This window comes from Physeter macrocephalus, unplaced genomic scaffold (assembly GCF_002837175.3).
Source record: "Physeter macrocephalus isolate SW-GA unplaced genomic scaffold, ASM283717v5 random_27, whole genome shotgun sequence".
Classification (NCBI taxonomy): domain Eukaryota; kingdom Metazoa; phylum Chordata; class Mammalia; order Artiodactyla; family Physeteridae; genus Physeter; species Physeter macrocephalus.
Window position 1 is genome coordinate 43,199 of NW_021145313.1, and position 22,559 is coordinate 65,757.

Consider the following 22,559-nt stretch of genomic DNA (forward strand, 5'->3'; position numbering starts at 1 on the left):
GGGGGGGCGGGGGGGGTCAGACCATCCCGAGGTCAGTTACAGCTCTCATTCTCTGAGGTCTCTCATTCTCTGAGTCCGCCTACACACACACATATCCTTTTCAGGGTTCGATGGTTGTACTCTTATGTGAAACAGTGGGTCCACAATTCGAGCGCCAAATAGGAAGTAAAACAACTGCCCGAACCCTCTCTCTCATCCTGGCCCGACCTGAGTTAGGCTTCGCGGCTTGCTCGGTTACCGGAAGGGCGGAACCATTCTACCTTACCCACGTAGAACTGCACAGACGGGAACACCCCAGCACAGAGTAGGGAAACGTGAGCTTTGGAGTGTCCTTTTAAGTAGTTGGGAAGGGGGTGTGGCCGAGGAGGCTGGGAGGCCGCAGCCCGGCGAGGGGGGAGTGGCCCGGGGGCGTGGCCGTAGCGTCTGGAATGTTGTTGGGTCCTCGCACCGCATAGTAAGGAGGGGTCACGCCCCTTTTCTCGGAGAAGGCCAATCGGAACGCCGGAGCGGTTTCAAGTCTCCCCTGCCAGCCTGCCCGCCCGCTACCCCACCCCCCTCGAGGATTCGCTTTTTCCGTAACAAAATTGCAAAGCTCCGGATGTTCCGCAACCCGGGCCGCTCACAGGTGGAGGATCCCGGGGCCTATGACGGTGCTCCGGAGCGGGAGGCGCCAGCGGGCTGTAGAGAGGCAGGGTTGAGATCCTGGAGGCGCGCGGGGGTGGGCGCTGCAGCCGCGGGTTGTTTATCTGGAGTACGGAGGGGAGGGGGGAGCCTGGAAACCGCCCCGTGTCCCATTTCCTCCTCTTGTTTTCGCTCCGGATTCTCCATGTTGGACCCAAACTGAGGAGCCCGGAGCTGCCGCCGGGGGATCGGGGCCGGGGGCAAGCGGGGGAGCCGTTGCCCGGGCCTCCCGCTCTCCGTACAGGCCGCCTCCCTTCCCGGCCCAGGGGAGGAACAAGAGCAGGGATGTGAACAGCAGTGGGAGTCGGAGTCTCGGGAGCCGGAGCCGGAGCGGGCCCCCGCCCAGGCCCCCCAGCCCAGCCCAGCCCAGCCCAGCCTGCGCCCGCGCGTCCTCCCGCCCAGCCAGCCCGGGCCCGCGGGATTGTTAGATGGAACACGGCTCCATCATCACCCAGGCGCGGAGGGAAGACGCCCTGGTGCTCACCAAGCAAGGTAGGGGCAGCAACTTCCCAAAACTTTGCGTCGCCCCCGGGCGGGGAGGGGGCTAGCACAGCCCAGAACCCGAGTCTCGGCCCCAGATCTCCTGGGGCTCAGAGTGGGCGATTCCGACCCGACCCCCTATTCCATCCGCCCCTGCGACCTGGTGCGCACTCAGGCCCCGGGGAGGGCTGCGCGGGGCCCCGGGCTCCCAGCGCCCGAGGGGGAGGGGCGTCATCCGCGCAGCTGTCACTCTGTCCTGCACTCCCTCCCCCCGGGCAGAGAGACAGAGGGGGGTAAGCGCTCGTAGCGCGAGTCCACTCGCGCCCATCCTCTCCAGAGTTGGGGGGTGGGGTCGTCACTTTCCCGCACCGGAGCGCGCGGCTGCCCCAGGACCCGCGGGGAGAGAGGTGGGGAGGGGAGGGGAACGAGGGGGTCCCGGGCGATCTCGAGCTAGAATGGAGCCGGGACTGGAGTCCAGCATTTCCCAGCCCCCTTCCTCCCGCCCCCAAGCCCGAGGTTGCTCAGGCAGTGGTCGGTGACGGCGTCCGGCGGGACTTGGGACCAAGTTCACCGCCCGGAGGCGGGGGTGGCCGCGGTGGGGGAGGGGCCGAGCTCTGGCTGACCGGACCTGGTCCGCCCGCGGCCCTGCGCTCGGCCTGGGACCTCGGCCCGCGGGACTCTCGCCCGGCCGCCTCCTGCCGCTTTCACTGAGCAAACAAGCGCGACCCCGAGGCCCGGCCGGAGCCCCTCCCTGCCCCGGTGCGCTTCCCCGGGGCCGCCGCCGCACACACAGAGCCGCGTTTGTTTAGCCCGAGATTGGTGTCCCTGGTTACATAATTCGCCGGATGGCATCAGACCCGGAGTGTTTCTGAATCGCGCCCCGAAAAAGTGCGAGTTCTCCGTGGGCAGCGGCTCGCGGCCCCCGCCTTCCTACGGGTCGGGTGGAGACACGAGGGGGGTCGCGGGCCCTTTCGGGGGCGGGTTTGGGGACCAGAGGGTGATTAGGCCGAGGCCTCTCCTGGGGGCGGGGGAAAGGTTGAGGCCTGAGGGTGGGATCTTTGAGTTTGGTCACGGTGGAGGCCCCGAAACTCTTTTCCCCTCCCCCACGTTCTTCTTCGGGCCTTGAGGAATGTGTCTAAAATAGTGGACAGAATTTCCGCGAGGAGTAAGGACTAGCGTTGTTTTTTTTTCTGGAGAACTTCCCAGACTGGGGCCACCTGGCCTGAGGCTGGGGAGATCACGCTCTTGGGCCCAAATTCGGAACGTCCCTGCCCTTCCCCTCAACGCCTCTAGAACACGGCAAGAAGGGCCAGTGCTGCACTTGAACATATTGAGGCCTAGAGCCTGGCGGGGGGCCCAGCTGTGGAGCCTGGGTATAGCCCCACATCCCCGTATTTGGCAACATTAGTCAGCAGATCACTTATTTCAGGGGTTCCCGGTCCCAAGGAGCTCCCCGAACTTGCCTAGGGGCAAACGGGCTGGCCTGGTGGTTTCGGCCATTCCCTGATTCCCCGGTGCAATGGGTGGGGGGGGGGGGCTGGAGTTTGGGCCTGGTGGTTTCGGCCATTCCCTGATTCCCCGGTGCAATGGGTGGGGGGGGGGGGGTGTAGTTTGTGTTTTCTGCATTGTTGGCCCTACTTTCAATAAGCCTTGCCTGCTCAGATCCCAACCCCCGCAAAAGACCCTGACCCGGTGCTCTCCTGACTGCATCACTAACCAGGCGGCAACTTCACCCCTCTACTGGCTGCTCAGCTGTGCTGAGGGCTGAAGAGGGGAGGCTTTCTGTGTTTATAACTTAACTTCGGACTCTTCCCGCTCTCTTCCTAACCTCATCCCAGGAAGGGACTCCAAGTGCTAGCCAGAAATGAAGAAATGTGGCTGTGGAAGGATTCCAGAGGGGGCAGTGTTGATGAGAAGGGGAGGAAGAGTCCTGAGCTTCCCTAGTCTGGTCCTCTCCCCCTGGTGGGGCTCAGGAGGGTGCCTTCCCAGTGAGGGGACCACACCAGGAATGAGGGAAAGCTGGACTTCTGAAGGGACAGCTTACAAATCAGAGGTGGAAGTTTCATCCACTAGGGCAAGTGGTAGGGAACTGAATAGATGACAGTAGAAAGCAAGCAGCTGGCTTCTTGACAGTGTTCCGCTGCTGATGTTGGTTGGATTTTTCTTAGAGTTACGTTTTTCGTTTTTTGCGTGGTTTGCCCTTCAGATTTATCCCTGGAGGAATCTGAATTCTCAAGCGGACAGCTTGGGGGTCTCTCTCCCCCTGTGTAGTTTGACTGCATTCCAGAGCAGACATACTTTCTTCCTAGGCTGCTTGGGCACCCAGCAAGCAGCAAACCAACTTTCTGAATCCCTCATCACTTACGAACAAATCCTGCATCTTTAAAAAAATAAAATAATATAAAAGTAGGGGTGGGGAGCAGATGTTTTATTTAGCTCCTTTGGAGTTCTGTGCCCTCTCCCCTCCTCACAGTGTCCCATTTCTAGGCTCTGCCTCCCTTTGGAAAAAGGGGAAGGAGTATTGAGGCAGTCTCTTAATCAGTAAATTTCTAGAAAAATACAAATTGCTCCTAGCATGGGCAGTTTTTTAGTGAAGTTGTTTGCCATTGCAGGTTCTTTTTTCTTCTTTTTTAGCATTCTGTTCTGGGAGCTTTAAGGTTGGCTGGGTGTGTTGATGATTCAAAAGTAATTACAGGAGGGGAAGTAGAACAGACAAAGTTGCTGAAAGCATTGATGATAAAAGGACCAAAATTGGATCATCTTCCCAAACAGATGGGTGAAATGGCTTCCTGGTACAGCAAGGATAGGGTTGTGTACGATACCAAAGTAAAAAAGAAAAGTTAGTATCAGTTTGGCCAGAAAATGGCCACTTATTGCAGCCCCATACGAGGGTGTCGCCCCGTTGCTGGGAGATTGTGCCTGGGGCTTTGAGGTTAGATGGGGAGAAGCCAGGGAAATGGGCCCACCTTATAACCTCCCAGTGTGAAATGAGAGGGTGGAGGCAAGCTCCTCCAGAGCTTGAGTGACCCACAGCCCCTCTGGGGGAGTTGGGACCTTTTTTGTTTTGTTGTGTTTTGTGAGGCTTGAGCCCCTTCCTTTCAGGGAGTGGATGATGATGCCTTGAGTTTTTCACATGTGGAACTGAACAACAGGTTCTGGTAACTGACCATCCCTAAGAATTAGGCTGGTGGCAGGTTTTTCTAACTCTTGCTTTCTCCCCATAAGGGAGAAATTCTGCCTTACTGTCTCATGTAAAAGCTTAAACGCCTTTCACTGTGGTTGTAGCTAGGCCCTTAACTTGAAAAGTTTAGAGCTAGTCTCAGTCTCCCTGGGGCTTTCTTCCTTAGCTTGTTCTGTGAGCATCCAGGGTGTGTGTTTATAGCTGGCTCCTCCCGCCCCACTGGTTCCTCCTCCCTCCTTGCGCAGAGTCTCAGCCTTGGCCTCTCCTCTGTCTCCTTTGGAGTTGTTCCCCCATCTTGGAGTGAGGTAGGGCTTTGTGTGGTGACTTAATTTAAGCTTGTGTTTGCTCTCTCCCGAAGCAACCCAGGGGAGCCCTGCTAACTCAGCAACAACGTTTGTGAATGCCTGCCGTCCCGGGACTGGGAGTTTGCAGTTCTGCTGCTGAGGTTTGACTTGCAGAGCTTGCAATGGACCAGGACTCAGGAATTGCCGTGAAAACCCCTTGAGAGACGGCAAGGGGTGGTAGTGTCCCTGAATCCTGTCTCCTCCTTCTCAACTATAGGGGTCTTAAAGAAACTGGGTGGAAGAGAGGTCCTGTTTCATGCTCTCGGTGGGACCTTCCAAATCCCTCATGATCACGGACTTTGTTAAAATGGTAAATACGATAGAAGTCACATTTCTAGCCAAGGTGAGTTGATGCTCCCAGCTTTTCTGTGGAAAATTAATACATGTGCTCATAACTAAGCAAGAGAAAGACAACACGTATTTATATGTAAGGAAAAATCTCTTCCCTTTCTCAACTTTCTTCCTCCTAGCTTTTGGGTAAGTTGGGTTATTGTCTTTTATTACCATCTTGGGAAGTTTGTCTCTCAGGGTGAAGAGGGGATTGGGGGGCAGGGGCAGCAGTTAGAAGTGTTCAGAAGAATTGCTCCAGGAGCACAATTGGTTGCCTCGGGCCTGGATGCAAATCCCTGCTTTCCCTATTTGCAGTGAGACTTGACAAATCACTTTACTGTTCTGAGTGACTTATCTATAAAATAGGAGTATCTGGTCTCTACGCTTCTCCAGTGCCTTGTACTTAGCAGATAATTGATAATTGTTAACGTCCTTCCTTTTTAGACAGCTAGACCACCACTCCGGTTCTCCTCCATTCCCCCAAGGACATAGTGCAAACAGCACACGGTCATGTGGGTTTTATTGTTAAAGACAGGTGGCTGGGGGTCAGAGGGGACACTGATGTGAGGGCTTAGGCCTTCTGGAAGAATCACCCTCTGAGACTGACAAACAGCCTTGCTGCACAGACCCCTTCTTTGTGACCCTGTTACATAGGATGGGATTTTATGTGAGTAGCATGTGCCTTGGGGCTTTTGCCATCCTGCCTGGCGCCTGGGCATCTGGGATGGGAGGAGGCCAGGGAGCCACGCACCCCCTATGAAGAGTCTCTGAAGTCTAAACCTTGTGAGCAGTTGCTCGGCCCCTCAGAAGTGGGTGTAATGAAGACTTGAGACAACTGTGTGCTGCGTTCTCTTACCGTCTGCATTTGTTTTGAGAGTTAAAGAACCCAGTGAGATTTAGATTTCTTTAAGGAATGCTAGTAACAAGGAAAGAAAAAGAAACTGGGATTTTGAAGAGAAATAGATGTTCTTAAGCTGTGTCTTTGCTGCTGTGGTTTTGGGGTATAACCTTGAGAAAGCACAAACTCAGCATTAAATTGCTTTTCACCCTGTCTCAGGCCAGCCAGCTCGGGAAGCACAGAATTAACTCACTTGTCCTGCTGACACGGGGTTGGGTGTGGCTCTGTCATGATTCCCTCCCTCTTCTGAAATGGTGGAATAGTTCCGAACTGGGATGCAGATGAGCTTATTAACGTGAAAATCTTATGAAGGAACTAGTAGAAATCAAAGTGGAGAAGTTGACTTAGAACTTGAAGCCTCTCTGGACCAGAGGCCAAATAGAACAGAGTTTCTTTGTCTGGCAAAGTGCCCAGCCCTTCAGGTCTGAGTGTGCCTGCACCAGGTCTGTTATTACAGAATGGGTACTCCAGCGAGCACACGGCCTTCTGGGCAGGAGGTGCAAGGATGTCCTGTTTTATATTCGTCAGCTATTCTAAGGGTTAGCCTTAAACCTGATCTCTCAGTGGGCCTGCTGGCATTTCCTTTCCTTTCCCAGGTGCTCCTAGCCCTCCCCTACCACCCTACCCCCCACCCCAAATCAGGCTTTGCTCTTATTCTCTTTTTATTCACTACCTTCTTTTTCTCTCTCAACATATGAATAGTTTTTGCATCCTGTAGAATTTGCTCTTTCCCACCCACACAGTTCTCAGGGAACAAGTGTGGCCCCAACCCCAATGAGAGCCAAGCAGATTCATGGGAAGGCTCAGAGCACATACCGCCAGTGTGTGGAGGTGCCTTCCCAGGACGTGGGTCCTAGCTCTTCTGCCTCCATGGCAGAATGGGGCTAGGGACCCTCCTTCCCAGGAACAGGGACCTGCAGGAAGAGACAGGAGGCTTCGGTGTTTTGCCTTGTGATAGATTAGAGCAAGTGCCCCTAGAAAGGAAAATCAGGCTCTGGGGTGCAAGTCGCCTGAAACCTGCAGAGACATTGAGCCAGTGAGATGTGGTGGGGAAAGGGGCCACGGGGACTCTGGCTGAATCACCCTCCAGTCCTGGAAGGGTTAGTCAGGGACCACTGGCAACCTTTAGACATTGGCTCCCAGCCAGGGACATGCATCAGAAACTCCTGTGACACTTACTAAAAATACAGACCCCACCTGGGTCTTACTGAATCAGAGCATGCGCAGGTGGGCCGGGCATCCGTGTTCCAAATGCTCCCTGTGATTCTGACAGGTGTCCCTGGAGAAGAGCCAGGTGAGCGCAGCAGTGGCCTCAGCTGCCTGTTTTTAGCCCTGAGCAGGAAGAGTCCCTGGAGGGATCCAGTTTTCCTGTTTGTTAAAGATCCTGTGGCTCCTAAAGGGGAGTCCAAAAGTTTTCTGAGTGTGAATGGACAGAGTAGTAATCCCTGCTTACCAGTAATGATCACGTGATATTTATAGAGCACTCACTGTGGGGCAGGCACTGCCCTAGCCTTTTATATCTATTGATGGTGTCTCACTTGAGCCTCACAATGACCTTGTGAGATAGGAATGATCCCCACTTGACAAGTGAGGAAAACCTCCGCTGAGAAACCCCAAGCACCTTGTCCACAGGAACGTGGCTGGTTCATGTCAGCTAGGACTGGCTCAGAGTCAAACCTAACGCTGACCCGCTCTGCCTCTCATTTGCATTGTGCATTCCACTTTTTAGAGTGCCTGTTCAAGCTTCAGGGGATCTGAAGCCGCCCTGTAAGGGACCATGCAGTGTAGACCTTTCCTGATCGGCCTGTGAGGAAACAACCCAGGGTGGTGGTGCCTTAGGTGAGACCACAAGGCTGCTTGAGAGGCTGAAGTGGGGCAAGAGCCAGGCTTCCTGACGTCCAGCTCAGTGCTGTCTCAGTGGACACACCTATACTGGTGGGCTGGTCCCAGCTGCAGCTGGGGTGTGGGAGGAGTAGGTGAGTGACCCTGTAGGTGGGACAGACTCCCTGGCAGGCTCCTTCCAGTCCTTGTGCAGGGGCCAGCCATGAGAGGAAGGAAGGAAGGAACCGGTTGGCCACCCTCAACGAGCGTGTGTGCGTGTGTGTGAGTGTGTGTGACTGTGATTGGTTTTTGTGGAGTCCTGGTGTGTGTGTGTGTGTCTCTGTGTGTGTGTGTGTGTGTGTGTGTGTGTCTGTGTGTGTGTGAGTGTGAGTGTGTGTGTCTGTGATTGGTTTTTGTGGAGTCCTAGAAAAGGCCATTTCCCAGGATTGGCCCTGCCACTACTCCTCTGTGACCTCTGGAATGAGAAGAAATCTCTGTGGTCTCTTTCAATGTGAATATTTTGAGATTGAGACTGAGTGAGATAAAGGTGTGAAAGTGCTTTGTACTGAATGACTAGCAGCTGAGATTTACTGAGCGTTTTACTAGGGTCAGGACACACCCAGACCGCATTGTAATTCTCACAGCTCTGTGTGATAGTTAATGTTAGTCTTTCCATTTTACAGATGAAGAAACTGAGGCCCAAGGCCACACACCTTATATGTGGCAGAGCCAGGATTTAAACCTAAGTCCATGGCACCTGTGTAACCACTCTGTTGTTCACTGGTCAGAGGAGAAACGGTTGAGGGTCCCTTGCTTTGTCCTGAGCTTCGTTCTTCTTTCTCCATCTCACTCTCATGCATGTCACCTAAAGCAGGCTTCTTAGCTGGAGAGGAAAGAGGCACTAGATTCTTCAGGTCTTCCACCAGACCCCCAAGCATTTCAGGAATCGGGCAGAGAGCCGAGTCAGGGGCTGAAACAGCCACTAAGAGGGTGTTTGTGTCCTGCTGGCAGGTTTCTTTTAGCCTCCCGGCCTCCCACAGGGGCTTGCTCCGTACCTCCTTAGGGGGAGTGGGAGGCTTAAGGTGGGCAAGTATGGCTTCCAGTCCCCCACGATGACATCTCTGCTGTAGCAGGCATTGTATGCAGTAAAACAAGGGCAGGGTCCAGCCCTTTGGGTTTTCCTGGGTGGCATCTCAGGTCTATCCCTGCTGCTGCTGTGAGCCATCAGGTCACTTCCTGACATCCACCAAGAGCACTCTGGTGTAGGGCTGGGGGCTGAGCCTGCTGCTGACGTATCCGTGAGGAAACTGCTCTGGTCCAGGGCCTGTTGCTCCTTCTGGGAACCCACCCCCAGCCCCCCAGCATGTTTCAAAAATAACAGCTGCCCAGGGGCGTGTTCTGCCAATAACCCTTTTAAAGGCTGATTTGGAAATTGACAGAGTATCTTGATCCTATTTTAGAAGTTGCCAGGGATCCCCTGCTTCCAAAAGTTAGTGCTTCTTGAGGGAAGGTCCTGAAGTTGAGGCCCTATGTTGAGATCAGTGACGACTGCTGGAGGGGCAGGGAAAAGGCAGGCAAGGCAGCGGGTGACCGGGTCCCCCACCCTCACCCCACAAGTGGCATTAAGGACCCAGGACTGAAAGAAGTCCTCCTCTCTTAGAAGAGAGGTAGAGGCAGGGAGCTGTCCTGTCCAGGGAAGGGGAACTAATGGAGACGTCTGCGTAGGTAGGATGGCCTGGCTGCTGGTCACGGGGAGGGCGCTAGTGTAGAACATGCTGGTGTGAGCCAAACAACGTGGCTAAAACTACTTTTTAAAAGTCCATGCTGTCAACTTCACAGCTGCTGTTGGGAACTTCGGGAACTGGTGCCGGGCTGGGTGAGGCCCCCCCTGCCTTGTCACCTGAAGAGAGCAGTGTCAGCAGTTGAGCGCTGTGGAAACTGGGACACCCTTCCTCTGGCTGCCAGTCTTTCCTGTGGGGGGGGTGTCTAGGCATCTCTCACCTTCTTGTACCCCTGCTGACTCACCTGATGGTCCAAGAGCCCTTCTGTCCACCTGGCGCTTTAGAGCCTGTCCTTAGCCAAGGCACAGATGCCCCTTGCTGAGGACCTGGGAGGACTCCTCTCCACGGGGAGCCCCAATCAGATGCATCTTGGCTGCAAGGCCCAGGCACCTGGCCAAGAAAGCGCAGAAATGCTCCAAATACTCTCCTTCCTCCAAAAGCTAAGGGGAGGGAGGCCCCTCTGGGAGGCCATTTTATAGTGATAGACTAAATCCTTTGCTGTGGGGGGAATGAGAGATGGTGGAGAAAGAAGTACTCTGAGAGATGAACCAAGAAAGCATCCTTCTACATGAATGGGCTTGTTAAAATCCGACCGCCTGAGAGCTTAGCTTGCCTTTTGCCGAATCCCAGGCGGATGTGTGAGGAGTTCCTTTGCTGGGACACAAAGCTGTGTTGTTGGCAACAGTGATATCTCAACCTGACCTTCAGAAGAAGGTTAAAAATAGTGTTGTCCAGGCAAAGCCAGTCTTCATCTGTGTGTGCGCGTGTGTGCGCGCATGTGTGTGTACACGCATACGTGTATGTGCACAAGCTTCTTGAGAGGCAGAGGCAAATAGTATACCCACCTGGTGCTTCTTGGGGGCCAGTGACGGTGGACACCAGGGGAGAGGGCATTCTTTGTCTCAAGTGGAACAGCCTCACCTGCTTTCCTGTTAACTTGCTGAGACCAGCCGAGGAGTTTGCAACTGGAAAACAAGTTTTGTAGTGAATTTGGGAGAAGGTATAGGGGTGGTTTGGGCTTTTTGAAACCTGCTCACGATCAGAGTTCCTCTGGCACCTTTCTCATCTTCTGTTCTTGAGCTTCAGCCATATGCTGGGTGGGTGGCCACAGTGTTGCCAAGGAGTGGTCATCTCCCCTTAGATAATATTAAAATGTGCACGGCATTTAAGTTTAGTCTGCACAGTGCGTTACTGTGTTCAGGCTTGTTTATCAGGAGAGTGGTCTTGCTGTTATCCCAGTTAACGGATGAGGAAACTTAAGGCGCAAAGGGGCTGTGTGGCTGAGTAGTAACTGGCAGAGCCTGGACCCCAGCCCAGGTGATGCTGGGGGGAGGGGGAGGGGGGGAATACCTCCCACATCTGCCCTTCTCTTCACATCCTGCCTCAGTAGGAAGCCTCGCAGCAGTGAGCTGAAGGGGTGGCTTGGCTTCCCTGTTCTCAGCAACCTGCGCACTTTCTTCTTGAGCCAGAGCTCCCCACCGTTAGGTCTGTGCTGGTCCTTTCCAACGTTCAGCCCCAAACCAGATGTGCAGAGCAGGGAGAACAGATGCACGTCAGTAATGGAGCTACGTGGTACCCACTGGAATCCTGCCCTCCCTCACTGGGGAAACCTGTGCAATGAAATCCTCACCGGCCTCTAAATCCTCTCGTGCCGGTGTTCATCTCCCGGGGAGGGGGCCGCTGCCCCTTCCCGTCACACACGGAGGGGTGGGGGTGACCTGCACCTGGCTGTCAGGGACACAGTGCTGAGCGCTGGTTGAAAGGAGTCCTTTGAAAGGCTCTTTGATACGAGTCTCAGATCCCTCTCTGGGTGTATCCCCTCATCCTTAAACCCACTCAACAAAGTGGCTCTTGGACCAAAGCTCCTGGCTCCAGCTCCTCCCCCCGCCCCCCCATTGTCCTCTTGATCTCCCAGAGGTATCTGCCAGTCAGAGCAGGTGCAGGGCCGGGGTGGCGATGAAGGGAGCCTTGTACTATTTCACCCCTTACACCTTTCATGGACTGCCCAAGGGGACAGCAAAGGAGCGGGGCTGGACCCCAAACTGATCCTTCACCAGCCCAGCCTAGAGAGGAGTAGGGCACACACTCTTGAGAGATCTTAAGAGTGCACCGCCACTTCCCACCTGTTGCGGGAGCAATCGTACACGATGCCCGAGCTGTAGGGGACCCTACGGAGTAGTTGTTAAGAGCCCTGGCTCTGGGTTCAGGCAGATCTGGGTTCAGATCCTGGCTCTGCTGTCCTACTACCTGTGTAACCTCAAGCAGGTTACTCAAGCTCTCTGTGCTTCGGTTTCCCTTCTGTGGAATGGGGGATTAGTGCTTAGAAATGGGTTTGTAGTGAGGATTAAATGAAGTAATGATGTCAAGTGTCTTGACACAGGCCTGGCCCATCACTGGTGCTCAGTAAACATGACCAAGGCCCAGAAAGACCGAGTGGCCTGCCTCAGGTGCTCAGCTGCACATAGCCTACTTCCCTGTCCTCGTGAACGAGGGAGCCTTTCTGTTTCTAACTCTTCTGGGCGGTTGCAAACCAGCGAAGGCTTCCACAGGTCCCGGCTCTGTAGAAGCGACAAAGGCCCTGGAGGCCCCGGAGTTATTCACTCAGCCAGAGTCACGAGCACCTGCTGCTTGGAAGCCAGAGGCCAGTGAATGTACCCGGCTGAGGCCATTGCAGGCCCCGTCAGGAGGCAGCCATGTTAGGGGGAGGCCAAAGAGGCCCTGGTGGCCACTGATTGTCAGTGGCAGTGTTTGTAAAGGTGAGGAGGACACACAGCCTGGAGAAGGACTGAGGGAAGTGGGGCCCCAGTGGGGGAGGGGGTAGTGAGGAACATCTGGGGTACTGACCTTGCTGTTGGGGGTCTGGGGTCCCCTCCCCGGGTCTGGGGTCCCCTCCCCAGGCGCCACAGCTCTTTGCTGTGCTCTGAGCGCCTGCCCCCGGGGTCAAGGCATCTGAGGTCTCTGAGGCCCAGGGGCTGCCTGGCCGCATTGTGTTTAAGAAGACCTCATCCCCTGCAGAGTCCGAACCAGCTGAGTAGCGCCCCCGCCCCCTCCCAAGCTCCCTGTCTGAGGCTGAAGCGCTCCTGCCTGTTGGGCCTCCCGCAGTGGGCACCAGCGAGGCCTCTCCACGGCCCCAGCCAGCTGCCCCTTTCACCCCCTGCCTCTCAGGATTACTCAGCCCTCACAGCGTCTGTCACTAAGATGCTGGGTGCGTTCTTGATGGCCTCTCTTCAGGAAAGGCTTGGGCTGTGTGGCCTTTTAAGAAAGGCTCAGTGCCCGGGTTAAGCCTCTGATTGTGGTTCTGCGTGAAGAAACCATAAACCAAAGGAAAAGAGATGGTTCAGCTTTGGTCTTGGAGCTTTGTGTCAGCGTCTGCTTGCGTCCCTGGGCTCGGAATTGAATGTGGGCCGTACAGGCAGGTGGAGAAGCTGTCCTCTCCTTCCGATTTCTGGATAGATTATTCAGAGTAGGAGAGAGTCGGAGGAACCTCTCATCTTGCTGTCTTTAAGTACTGGGCTCTGCTCTCAAGCTTGTCTCCTGGACTCGGGCCTTGGGTGAGGCCTCCAACGCAACTTTTTCCTTCAGGGCAAAATCCCCCGTCCCCGGAAATCTTGATTCTTCCAGCAGGGCCAGGAGCTTGAGAGTGATATCCAGGTTTTTAGGCTAATTGCTGGGGAGGCCTGAACATGTTCTGAAAGGTTTCTAATGGTCATAGCAGTGTCAAGGGATCTGCCCGACCCAGGGAGGGGAAGGAGAGAGCACTGGACCAGACGGACTGGGGCGCCCAGCCTGCACCCACAGGAAGCGCTCAGCCTTCCTGTTGAGCCAGAGCTGAGTCGGTTGTCCTGGGGCGGTGCTGAATGCCCCTTGACTGAGGGTCAGCAGCCTCACCTTTGGTCCGGGGAACGGAGTTTGGTTTTCTCTCCTCTCCAGGGGCTCAGGCAGCCCAGTGACTGGGTGTTAAATGGCTCTCCCATCACCTCTTCTGCCGGAGCCGCCTCCATGCAGGTGCAGCATGTACTCTGAGGACTGAGCCAGGGAGCTTGGCCTTGCTGGGGTGGGGGGCTCACCACATCGCCCCCCGCTTTCCCTTCTTAAACCCAACAGCACGGGGAAGGTTATCCTCAGTGCCACGTTGTTTGTCTCCCCCCACCCCCACCTACATAAAGGCAGAGACATTTCTGGCACTTACCTCCCTGCACAGGAGTTTGCCCTGTGCTTTAAAGCAGAGTGGGGTGGATTTCATCCCAAGGCCTGTCCCCGCCCTGGCCCCTGGAGGGGAGAGCTGTGGCTGAGGACCATTGCGGCTGCGGTTGTGCGGCGCCACCTCCTGGCCACAGTACCCATCCGGGCTCCCTGCTCAACAGTTGCGGGAACAGTTCCTCTAAAATAAAAGGAACTTGGTGGGGGGAGGGGAGGAAGGAGGTCTAAGAGGGAGGAGACGTGTATACACATACAGCCGATTCACTTCACTGTACAGCAGAAACGAACACAACATTGTAAAGCAGTTATACTCCAATTAAAAAAATAATAATAATAAAAGGAACTTGAAAAAGACTTTCCGAAGAGTCCCTTTCTGGTTGATCCTGTAAATGCCTGTAGCTTTTTCTATCGGCTTGGCCTGTCTGGGGCTGCCTTGCCAAGAGCCTTCTATTAAAATGGCTTTGTATTTCCAAAGCCCAAATTGTCCAGGCAGGACTTAGCAGCTGTAGCCTAGAAGCAGGGACGTCAACCCAGAACCCAGCGCTGGATGTATGTGTCCCAAGAGAGTGGTATGCCTGTGGTCTTTGAGGGGAGGGAGTGTTAAGGAAAGTGACTGGAGTGTGGGATGGACACAAGGGTGTGAATGAAGCCTGTAGTTTCTTGGGGCTGAAGCTGTTCTATTTTCTAGTCTGGACTCAGTGCTGCCAACTAATTGGTTGATTGAAGGAAGCTGACCCAGAACAGGGCTGTAGCTGCACCGACTTGAAGAGGTCTAGCTCACTCCCTTCTCTAGAATGGGTAGTATTCTGGGAACTGGTGTTAGGGAGGATTTTTGTGAATTACCTTGGAGAGGGTTCCCTCAGTGTGCTACTACCAAAGTGGATTCTACAGCTGGCCCCATCTCTCAGTGCCCCTTCACCCCCATGGAATGAAGAGCAAGTTTTCTGCAGTTTATTTCCCAAACCAGGGACTGGGGATTCCTGCTGTTTCTACTGTACAGAGAAGATGTTGGAATAAACACGTATATTTCACTGTTGACTGTATTTGGTTGTTCGCCAAGCACGTGCCTTGTGCCCCAGTGGAGCTTATAAACTAGAGGGGATACAGCACGGGGGTGGGTATTTGTGGACAGACGCCCTGTAGCTAATGCCTCTGTCGTTCCCTCCACTCTAGGCCTGGTCTCCAAGTCCTCTCCTAAGAAGCCTCGCGGACGTAACATCTTCAAGGCCCTTTTCTGCTGTTTTCGCGCCCAGCATGTTGGCCAGTCAAGCTCCTCCACTGAGCTCTCCGCATACAAGGAGGAAGCCAACACCATTGCTAAGGTAGCTGGATCCAGGGTGGGGTGATGCCAGCAAGGACGGGACTGCTGTGAGCGAGTGGGGGTCCCTGCAACCACAGCAGGGAGACAGGGCAGCCTTGCCTGAGTTGGAAGGTCTCTGGCCCAGAGGAGGCCCTTCCTCTGTCCTTCCCATAGTGGTCCATCTTCTTCCTGTTGATTCCCATTTGTGGTGTGGGCCATCCGGATGTCCCTGTGGTTTCTGAGGGGCCCCGCGGTCCAGATCCTTCCAGGTTCCAGGAACCATGCAAGGTGCTTTGCATAGATTGTCTCATGGGACCCATAGCAGCCCTGCAAGGAGAGCCACGGGATTCCCACTCACAGACGTGGAAACTGAGACTCAGAGGGTGTATGTAGCCGCTGGATAGTTAATGGTTAATAAATGGTAGTATCAGGGTTTGAACTCAGATCTCTCTGGTTGTAAGTCCTGTGATTGTTGTTTTTTATTTTTAACTAAGCAAAAATACCTTCCAAATTACTAGGCTTTCAGGGAACCAAGGAATTGAAATTCTATCACATTCTTAATAACCCCTTCCAGCACTTTCACCTGTACCTGTGAGAGACATTTGGAAATGTGTGGGTGTCTTTGATTCTTATAATTACCAGAAGATATGTCTGGCATTTCAGAGGCGGGGGACAGAAATCCTCCTTTCCCCAGTGCCATTTGTACTTCTTTCTGAAACAACAAGGTTTAGCTGTCTGTCCTTCCTCTCTTTCAAAACCAGGCTAAAGATACGTACATCAGTGAAAAATCACCTCACTCTCCAAAAGGGGACAATGGTTAAATGAAGTACAACATGACGGTATTAACTGAACTATTAATTTTTACTAAGAGTTCACAGCAGTGTGGAAGAGTATTGAGTTGCAACATTAAGTCAAAAAGCAGAATGCAAAATTATATATCATGAAGAAAAAAGACTGCTTGCCAAAGCAAGCTTGAAGGAAATGCACTAAAATGCCAACATTAAGTTTTTCTAAGTGCTAGGATTTTAATTTTTCTTCAGGGTTTCCGTTAAGATCACTTACTTATTACATCATAACGTTTTACTTATTAGCCAAAGGTGGGAAGAGGCTTTCTGAGCTCTCTGCACTCTACCTCCCCTCACATTTCAGGACCCACAGTGTGGGCTCACATTGGCTTCCTTGTGTTTTGTAGGGGCTCAGCACACCTCCCCCTAATCTAGGCCCCCAAGGAGGATGGAGAAAACACATGTTCTCAAAGAGAAGCCTGGGTTCCAGGACTAAGCAAGAGGCCAAACCTCCACAGTGAGGAGTTCTGATTTTGATTCTGCCTCTGACTCTGTGTCCCTGCATCAGCTGCTTGAGTTCCCTGTTCCTTGGAGAGGCAATGGCAGCTGAGAACAGGGACACTTCCTTCTCCACCCTTCATCAGGCCTAGTGTGGAAAGAAGATTTTGGCCCCTTTCCTGCCCAGCTCGTAAGGAAGGTCACTTTTGTCGTGTCAGAGCTTTCCAGGGGGCTGGGTTCTTGGGGAGAAAATTCCCCTCCAGGCCTGAGTGGACTTCAGACAACCAGGAAAGGCATTAGTGGGCTGGCACTGACCACCACCTTTTCTCCCGTAGTCGGATCTGCTCCAGTGTCTCCAGTACCAGTTTTATCAGGTATGTGAATCTCACAGGGTATGTCCTCAGAAGCCCCAACACCCAGTGATCCCTGCTAACCCCATGCCCCATGCGGTGATGCCCTCCTTCCTCTGTCTGGCTGGCTAACTCCCTGCCCTCGGAAGCTATTTGTCCCAGATATTTGCTGAGGGCCCACCACCATGTGCAAGGCATTAGATTGTGCGGGGGACAGCCGGCATCCATCACCGGCTCTGGCCTCCATCTCCAGTATCCGGATCACTTCACAGTCCCAGGCTGAAGGAAGGAGCCAGCTCAGTCTCTTCTTTCTCCCTACCTCTTGGCCTTTAAGTGTCGGCTCTCTTGGGTTGAAGTAGGGGGCTTCCATCTCCTCAATGGGCCCAGCTCTTCCCAGAGTTCTATTGGGGGAAATCAGTCTTTCTTGGTGGCAGATTCAGTAGCCTGGCTCTGGTTTTAGATTCCAGGGACCTGTCTGCTCCCGGAGGTGACAGAGGAAGATCAAGGAAGAATCTGCGTGGTCATTGACTTGGATGAAACCCTTGTGCATAGCTCCTTTAAGGTAACTGGACATCTGGAGCTCTTCTTACACTCATCCTGGGCTGTCTTGGAAGCCTGACTGCAGGTGCCAGTGAAGTGGCCTAAAGTTGATGATGGAAGAGTGATCAAGAAGTAGGAGGGCCGGCCTCTGGCATTTGGCCACAGTCGCATCAGATACCTGGAGGCCCCACCAGAGAATGATGTTGAGTGGGAGCCCCTGCTCTCCGCAATCACTGACAACAGGCTACAGCTGCACGCACCAGCCCCCCCCCCACCACAGCACAGCCACCAGGGCTCTGTACAGGGGTACAAAAGAGGGGTTAAGTCAGCCTTGGGCCATGCCCCTATCCGTTTTATCAGGATGTTTGTTAACTCAAGAAGGCCCAGGGACTGTCTCGGCTCAGGTAGAATTTGCAGGTGGTGGTAAGTAGGGAAAACCAGAAGGGGTGTCGCAGCCTGTACTTGGCTGAGAGCCACTTAGCTGGGACAGCAGGAGCTTCCTAGGGCCTCTGATACCTGTCCCTCCCCACCCCGCCCAGGGGGCGGAGCACTGGCTGTGGCAGGGACTGAGGTGTGGCTGGGCTCTTGTCCCTTCCCACGAGCTGACTCGTTAACTCCTCTGCCTTCCAGCCAATCAACAACGCTGACTTCATAGTGCCTGTAGAGATCGAAGGGACCACTCACCAGGTGAGCTGCTGCCAGGCCACGCCCAGCCCAGGAACTCGGGGTCTTCTCCTCCTGGGGGCTTGTGTTCCATCAGTTGATCCTTTCCTGTAACTTCAGCCTCTCTGCTTTTATTGGTAACCTTTCACATTCGAGGCTTTCGCATCTTAAAAAATGCAGCCCCTCATCCCCCTCTAGCTGTCACCTTTTCTCTCTTTGCAGCCAAGCTGTTTAAAATTAAATTATTTAATAGTAGTAATAGCTATCACGTACTTATCTCCCCTGCCCCTACTGAATGTGGCCAGCACTGTTAATATGACTTAATACATTTTCTCTAAAGCTGAAGAGTTGGTGTATCTGCCTGTTACAGACAAGGAAGTCAGTACTAGCTGTTTTCTCTCCTCCCCTGCCCACCCATTCCATCTAGCTGGTGAATTTCTTTCTCCCCAGAACAGGCATCTCCTCCTCTGTAAAGCTCTCTCCGATTCCCCTCCCCTTGGGGTCCCTACACTGGATTCTGCCACAATAGATACTCAGTACACATCTGTCAGAAAGCACTTGAATCTAAATAAGGTGAGGCTCTGGCCCTACACAACCTGCTCAGTCCAGGGTTAAGGATCCTGTGGTGCTGATAGTCAAATAGAAGAGTTACTTGTAGGGAAATGGGGTTTGAGGCTTCCATGGGTGGTCAGCACTGTCCTGTGTCCATTAGAAGCTTTCTTCACCCCACCACCCTCCTCCCAGCTGAGATGCTCTCCCAGTCCCAGGGCTGGACTCTGCACAGCAGCTCTTTACAGTCTAGTTGAGGGTATAGAGATATACAGAACCCACAGATTTTTTAAAAAGTCGTATCTTCAAACACCGTGAACTCCTGGCTAACAAGGAGAGGTGTGAATAATGGAAAAGGGATGACATTGACATGAGCGGGGGGTGGGGGTGAGGTGTCTACCTGCATGCAGAAGGTGCGTTTTCAGCAAAGAGCGTTGAGAGGATGCCAAGCTTGATGAATAGCCAGGAGGAGGGAGGGACTTGTTGAAGGTTAAAGAAATGGTAAATGAAAGGAGGCCCGTTTGTGGCTACCTGGAGCAGAGGGTTCCTGCTGCAGAGCTGGGAGGGGTCTGGTGAGTCGATGGCCAGTCCGGGCCGGCTCCAGGAGGGAGAGTCATGGCAGGCACATACTCTTGAGCAGGGAGTGAGCTGGATGAAAAGAACTTGAAAGGAGTGGTTCCAGTAGCACCTGTGTAGGCTGGCTGAGAGGAGAACACCTGGATGGAGACAGGGAAGCAACAAGACAGCAGGCCCATGAGGGACATGCAGCCAGTGAAGCTTTTAGGCCGTAATGTGCAAGGTTATGGAAGGTGGACACCAGGGTTAGGGGTGGCTGTCAGGGGCAAGTACAAAATGGGGGGGGGTCACTAGAGCAAGATGCTGCAGGGTGTCAGATCTGCGGTCACTGAGGGGAAAAAGTCACTTTCCCCTGGTGCATTTCAGAGAAGCTCTGCGAGGGCATGAGGTTTCAGGAGGTGTCTGCGACCCTGCCTGATGGGGACCTGGACTAACTGTCCTGTCGGAGCCAAGGACAGGAAACTCCCACAGAGGCTGTGGCTGGATTCAAGTAATCCAGGATAGGCTGTTTCCATCTGTGAGGCCTATTCTTGATTACTTGTTTCCGGAGGCAGCTGATGGTTCGCCGCCGGAAACAGAGATGGCTCCTGGGACATTAGGTGTTTCTGTTTCTTCCTGAGCTGGGTCAAGGTTGGGACCACTGAGCCGGCAGAAGCCTGGTGAGGAGGTGACGCTCGTGCCCTGGTCTGTGGGGCAGAAGGCTTCCAGCCAGGTGGTCCCAGAGGCTGGGGTGTGGGAGTCCAGACAGAGTAAGGTCTGAACCTACTTACTGCTCTTCGTGTAGGTGGTGACGGTGACCGATGCTGTGATGCTTCACCCTTACAGGGATGCCTCCAACAAGCCTTTCTGCTTTTCCTCAGGTGTACGTGCTCAAGAGGCCTTACGTGGATGAGTTCCTGAGACGAATGGGGGAACTCTTTGAATGTGTTCTCTTCACTGCCAGCCTAGCCAAGGTACCTGGGGGCAGGAGGGGAGTAAAGAACCGGGAGCAGGTGTGGCAGCTCCTTGCTGGTCCACAGGATGCCACGGGGAAGCCAGGACTGCATCCAAACAAAAAGCATCTTCTCTTTTGTCAGTATGCTGACCCTGTGACGGATCTGCTGGACAGGTGTGGGGTATTCCGGGCCCGCCTGTTCCGTGAGTCCTGTGTGTTTCACCAGGGCTGCTATGTCAAGGACCTCAGCCGCCTGGGAAGGGACCTGAGGAAAACCCTCATTCTGGACAACTCGCCTGCTTCTTACATCTTCCACCCAGAGAATGCAGTGAGTGGTCCAGATACACCCACATTGCAGGGATTGGGAGAGTCCCTGCCCTGGAAGGAGGAGGGAGAAGGGGACGGTGGTGGAACCATGGGCTTTACCAGAGGAGGGCACCACCCCAGGTGGACCAGCCAGCCTCCGGGGGTCTGGGGCAAGGGAGGGAAGCACTGGCGGTCGGGAGACTTACGCTGCCTTTTCCCTCTCCAGGTGCCTGTGCAGTCTTGGTTTGATGACATGGCGGACACCGAGTTGCTGAACCTGATCCCAATCTTTGAGGAGCTGAGCGCAGCAGAGGATGTCTACACCAGCCTTGGGCAGCTGCGGGCCCCTTAGCCTTCCCTGCTGCCAAGCAATGGCCATCCCAGTAGGGGACTTTCCTACACTGTGCCTTTCTGATCAGCCTGACAGAGCGGAATCTGGAGCATCTCACCAAATGAGACCTGGAAATAGAAGTGATTGGAAAGAGCTTTAGGACAGGTTAGATGCTGAGTGGGCAGATATCAGACCAGCGATACCCAGAGCTGCCTGCTCCCTGAGTTGGGTTCCCGAGATGTGAGTAAGCGTGTGTATTTGTGTGTGTGTGTGTGTGTGTGTGTGTGTGTGTATGAGTGTGTCTTGCCTTGAACTGTGGCCCCGGGATATAAGTGTTTCAGGTTGGGGGAGAGAGTGAATGATCAAGACTCTCCCCAAGTTAGTTTGTCTCCTCTCCTGTCACCCTGAGAGCCACCGAGCTCTATAGGGATGAAGACCATTGAAGGCTCCGTCGCCAAACCTATGGCCTTTCCTCGGCGTTGTAAGGCTTATGCCACGGAGAAAGGTAGGGTCAGAGGCTGCCTTCGTGTGGCCCAGGCACACATCTTCCTGAAGCCTTTCTCTAGCCGACTGCTGCAGACAGAAAGATGACATTTCTGGGAAGATGAAAGCTTGTATCCAGAACTGGTAGCCCCAGTGGCCATCAGGTCCTGTGGCGCAAGGGCTGCACTAGCCTCTGGCCGAGTGCGCGGCTCGGGCCCTTTCTGTGTCTCCCCAAGGCTTGGGTGCCGGCCCTGCCTTCCTCACCACCTAGCCATAGTCTTGAACCTGTGGGGAAGGAGGTCTTCTCCCTGCCCTGGAAGAGGACAGATAACTGATTTCCGTTCTTTTGACTCTGTTTTAAAATTCTCTTTCGAAATACGGAGTGTTGGGCTGTTTCGTTTCTGACAGAGCTGCAGTCCTGGGCCTGAGGTAAACGTGGGAGGCCCTGGGGGTGCAGGGAAGAGGAAAATCCCAAGGGCATGAGTGTGTGTGTCCCCTTGGCTTGTAGGTCAGCTGGGCTCGGGATGTGTCCCTAAGTCTGCTCTTCAGGCATTCTCTGCTGGTGCTGCCGCAAGGACTTTGTCCCCAAGTCCGGGAAGGGCACTCTGGGTCCCACCCACCTGTTTCTTGGGCAGGGCTCTTCTCTCTCGTGTCTTCCCCCAGGGCCAAGTGTCTTTGTCCTTCCTGGCTGTTGCTTTTTCTCTCCAGGGTCTCAGGCACTCCTGCGTTTCCTGGGCTGAGGGGCTGGGTGTTCTCACTGTTCAGTTTGCCAACGTAACGCACGTGCCTCCTGCCAATGGTAACAGGTGTGAGTGAGCTCTTCACACACCTGCGCTTTGCGTGTCTCTTTGCTTTCAAAGTTTCTTAATAGTGAATGCTTTAAAAAAATAAGTCACAAAAAGGAAGTTTCCCCAGAATGGAAAACAAAAGGGGAAGTGCTGCTGTAACTGGGAGCACAAGGGATCCCCCAGAGGGAGCCCCACTTCAGCATCACTGCCTTAGCCATGGCCTCCGCTCCCTCCCTCGGGCGGGAGGGGCTTCCTATCCCCCTCTCTGTTTTCCCTGGAGGCAGATGTCACAAAGCATTTGTAAGTTGCTTCAGGTGCAAGAACACCGCCCACTCAGGACTTACCCCCATTATCCTTTTCAGACTGGCCACACACTAGGGCAGTCTGAGGAGCTAGCCGGGACCAGGTGGTGGAGCAGCAGCTTGGTGTTCTGACCGTCTAGCATCCTTCTCTAGCATTGTTATGCCACCTCCCCTCCTTGTCCCAAGGTTGTGAGGCCTTGTCTTTCCCTTTGGTGTCACATGAGTAGAACAGGGTCCCCAAAGCCCATGTGATCATTTCCCAGGCATCATTCCCTGGTGCCTGTGGGATCCTGCTGCATGCAGGTAGGGGAAGAGGGCTCCAGGGCTGGCCAGGAGCGACACCTCCTGAAGGAGAATGGGAGCTTCTGATTCTAAGGCCCTGGCCTAGGCCTCTATCCTAATATTGCAGGAGGGGCCTCTCTCCCAAGCCCCATCCTA

At 54.1% G+C, this 22,559-nt stretch overlaps 1 protein-coding gene and 1 long non-coding RNA gene across 3 annotated transcripts; one reads left to right on the forward strand and one right to left on the reverse strand.

Moving 5' to 3' along the window:
• The first annotated feature begins 591 nt into the window (after positions 1-591).
• On the forward strand, positions 592-21,376 carry CTDSP2 (CTD small phosphatase 2). 2 transcript variants are annotated; one of them, XM_007115974.4, is made up of 8 exons: positions 592-1,173; positions 14,890-15,038; positions 16,635-16,673; positions 17,110-17,211; positions 17,820-17,876; positions 19,838-19,930; positions 20,054-20,239; positions 20,444-21,376. In XM_007115974.4, exons 1-8 carry the CDS (start codon positions 1,110-1,112, stop codon positions 20,567-20,569), a joined length of 816 nt encoding a protein of 271 aa, XP_007116036.1. In that variant the 5' UTR covers positions 592-1,109; the 3' UTR covers positions 20,570-21,376. The 2 variants fall into 2 exon arrangements, with proteins under 2 accessions (XP_007116036.1, XP_007116037.1); XM_007115975.4 differs by lacking the exon at positions 17,820-17,876 and having other exon boundaries at positions 731-1,173.
• On the reverse strand, positions 17,228-19,819 carry LOC114484790 (uncharacterized). Its single transcript, XR_003678110.1, has 3 exons — positions 19,748-19,819; positions 17,874-19,117; positions 17,228-17,367 (listed from the first exon to the last, which is right to left on the reverse strand). It is a non-coding gene; the product is annotated as an uncharacterized lncRNA (long non-coding RNA).
• Positions 21,377-22,559: the final 1,183 nt, after the last annotated feature.